The sequence below is a fragment of the Dendroctonus ponderosae genome, unplaced genomic scaffold (genome assembly GCF_020466585.1).
Source record: "Dendroctonus ponderosae isolate FM_Combo_2020 unplaced genomic scaffold, Dpon_F_20191213v2 Dpon_F_20191213_2, whole genome shotgun sequence".
NCBI classification, from domain to species: Eukaryota; Metazoa; Arthropoda; class Insecta; order Coleoptera; family Curculionidae; genus Dendroctonus; species Dendroctonus ponderosae.
The window spans coordinates 17338357-17340093 of NW_026018165.1; the positions used below are offsets into that span (position 1 = coordinate 17338357).

General features: G+C 40.3%; 1 protein-coding gene across 1 annotated transcript; it reads left to right on the forward strand.

The window, feature by feature from the left end:
* Positions 1–837: 837 nt before the first annotated feature.
* On the forward strand, positions 838–1585 carry LOC109536228. The gene is made up of 2 exons (XM_019902383.2): positions 838–971; positions 1047–1585. The coding sequence occupies exons 1-2, from the start codon at positions 929–931 to the stop codon at positions 1496–1498; spliced, it is 495 nt and encodes a 164-aa protein (XP_019757942.2). The 5' UTR covers positions 838–928; the 3' UTR covers positions 1499–1585.
* The last annotated feature ends 152 nt before the right edge of the window (positions 1586–1737 follow it).

The following is a 1737-nucleotide window of genomic DNA, read 5'->3' on the forward strand; positions in this document are numbered from 1 at the left end:
AAGATTATGCCAAAATTCCATGTTTTCCGTCCCGTTTTTGCTCATTTCTCGGAGGCAAAATGAGCAAGAACGTTCATTTGTACATCATTCTAGAGAGGAATAAATGGCCTTTTTGGAAAGTGAACCATCGATAACGAAATGTTGGCAGTTTTCTCAAAAAATGCTTGAATTCAAGAAGTTTTAGATTTGCGTGGTTTTTTTTGAGTTGCAAAATCCACTTGAACTTGACGCTGCTTTTTTCGAAGTTTCTCAAGAACCATTCGAGCCACATAATTGGTTTTGGCATCGTTGGATAGAGAATTGAAAACTCGATTCATTCATAACAACGTGAGTCAGAAAATTCGAGTAGTTTTGTCCCAGAAAGCAAAATTTGAATATCAGACACTTAGGTGCAAGATTATGCCAAAATTCCATGTTTTCCGTCCCGTTTTTGCTCATTTCTCGGAAGCAAAAGGTGCAAGAACGCTAATTTGCACGTCATTCTAGAGAGAAATAAATGGCCTTTTTGGAAAGCGAGCCATCGATAAGGAAACGTTGGCAGTTTTCTCAAAAAATGCTTGAATTCAAGAAGTTTTAGATTTGCGTGTTTTTTTTTGAGTTGCAAAATCGACTCAAACATGACGCTGCTTTTTTCGAAGTTTCTCCAGAACCATTCGAGCCACAGAATTCGGTTTGGCATCGTTGGATTTTTCCGAAACTGCCGAAATCAGATTCTAGTTGCCCGAGCCAAAATTCTTAACGGCGCAATCAAAACTATAACAATTTCAATCGACCTCAAAGCCATAAAGATTCGCTTAATGGCATCGGTTAACAACATTTTATTAGCAATAAAACTAATTTATTCTGCAGGTGGTTTCGCTGGCCGGCCGCTTGAACATGCACGTTCAATTAAAGCGTTTGCTTGGCTTCCTTCAAACGAATAGCTGAAATGACTGGGATTTTGCCGATTTTCTGCGCTTCCCTCATAATCGGTAAGTTTAAACAAATCCGGGCAAACAACTGAAGACAAACCACCGATATTTATTTTATTTATTGATCACTTTTAGCCTCCACTGATGGATCGACTGCTTCCAACTTCCACAAGTTGCCCAACTTCGATATGGACCAGCCAAGTTGCAAGTACGTGATCAGCTCAATAGTCGACATAGACAATCAATTTTTCGGGCTGTTGACTCTTTGGTTCCCGCCACTGTCGGTTTTTGCCAAAAAGTACCTAAAAACAATCGAGAAACGAGACGTGGCTGTACAAGAACAGCCCGACAGATTCAGGCGCTCACTGATCACTGATGTGATGGGATTGATGATGAGCAAAGCACCGAAGAAACTGATTGGGTTGGCCAAAGCGCAGTTTGTTGCCGATGTTATCGACAAAGGCCAGAAGCTGTATCGGCATTTAAACAATTGTTCCCTATGGGCCAAAGACTACTTTGACTATTGGCGTGGTATGGTAGGAGTGATTTTAAATGAGCAGGGGCCCATTTTCTTGGGCGGATTTTAGGCGCTCAACACCAGCGGCCAGTTTTTTGCCACGCAATTTAGTCCCTTTAGTATAAGACACACAGGAATAAAATACGTTGCATAATGAGTTATTGTACATACTTTCCTGACTGTTTCAATTTCAAATCAAAATCAATTCCTGGGCTTTTATTGTCTATTTATCAATTAAAATACGTTTCGGTGTTTTCCACCATCATCAGTTTCTATGTGTAGCGTTGTTGCTACTTTAAGCCTTGGCAT

Excerpts from the sequence above, each read along its gene's own strand:
- LOC109536228 (XM_019902383.2), top strand. The coding sequence starts at position 929 with ATGACTGGGATTTTGCCGATTTTCTGCGCTTCCCTCATAATCG. Across the intron at positions 972-1,046 it reads CTGCGCTTCCCTCATAATCG|CCTCCACTGATGGATCGACT; the intron begins GTAAGTTTAAAC and ends GATCACTTTTAG.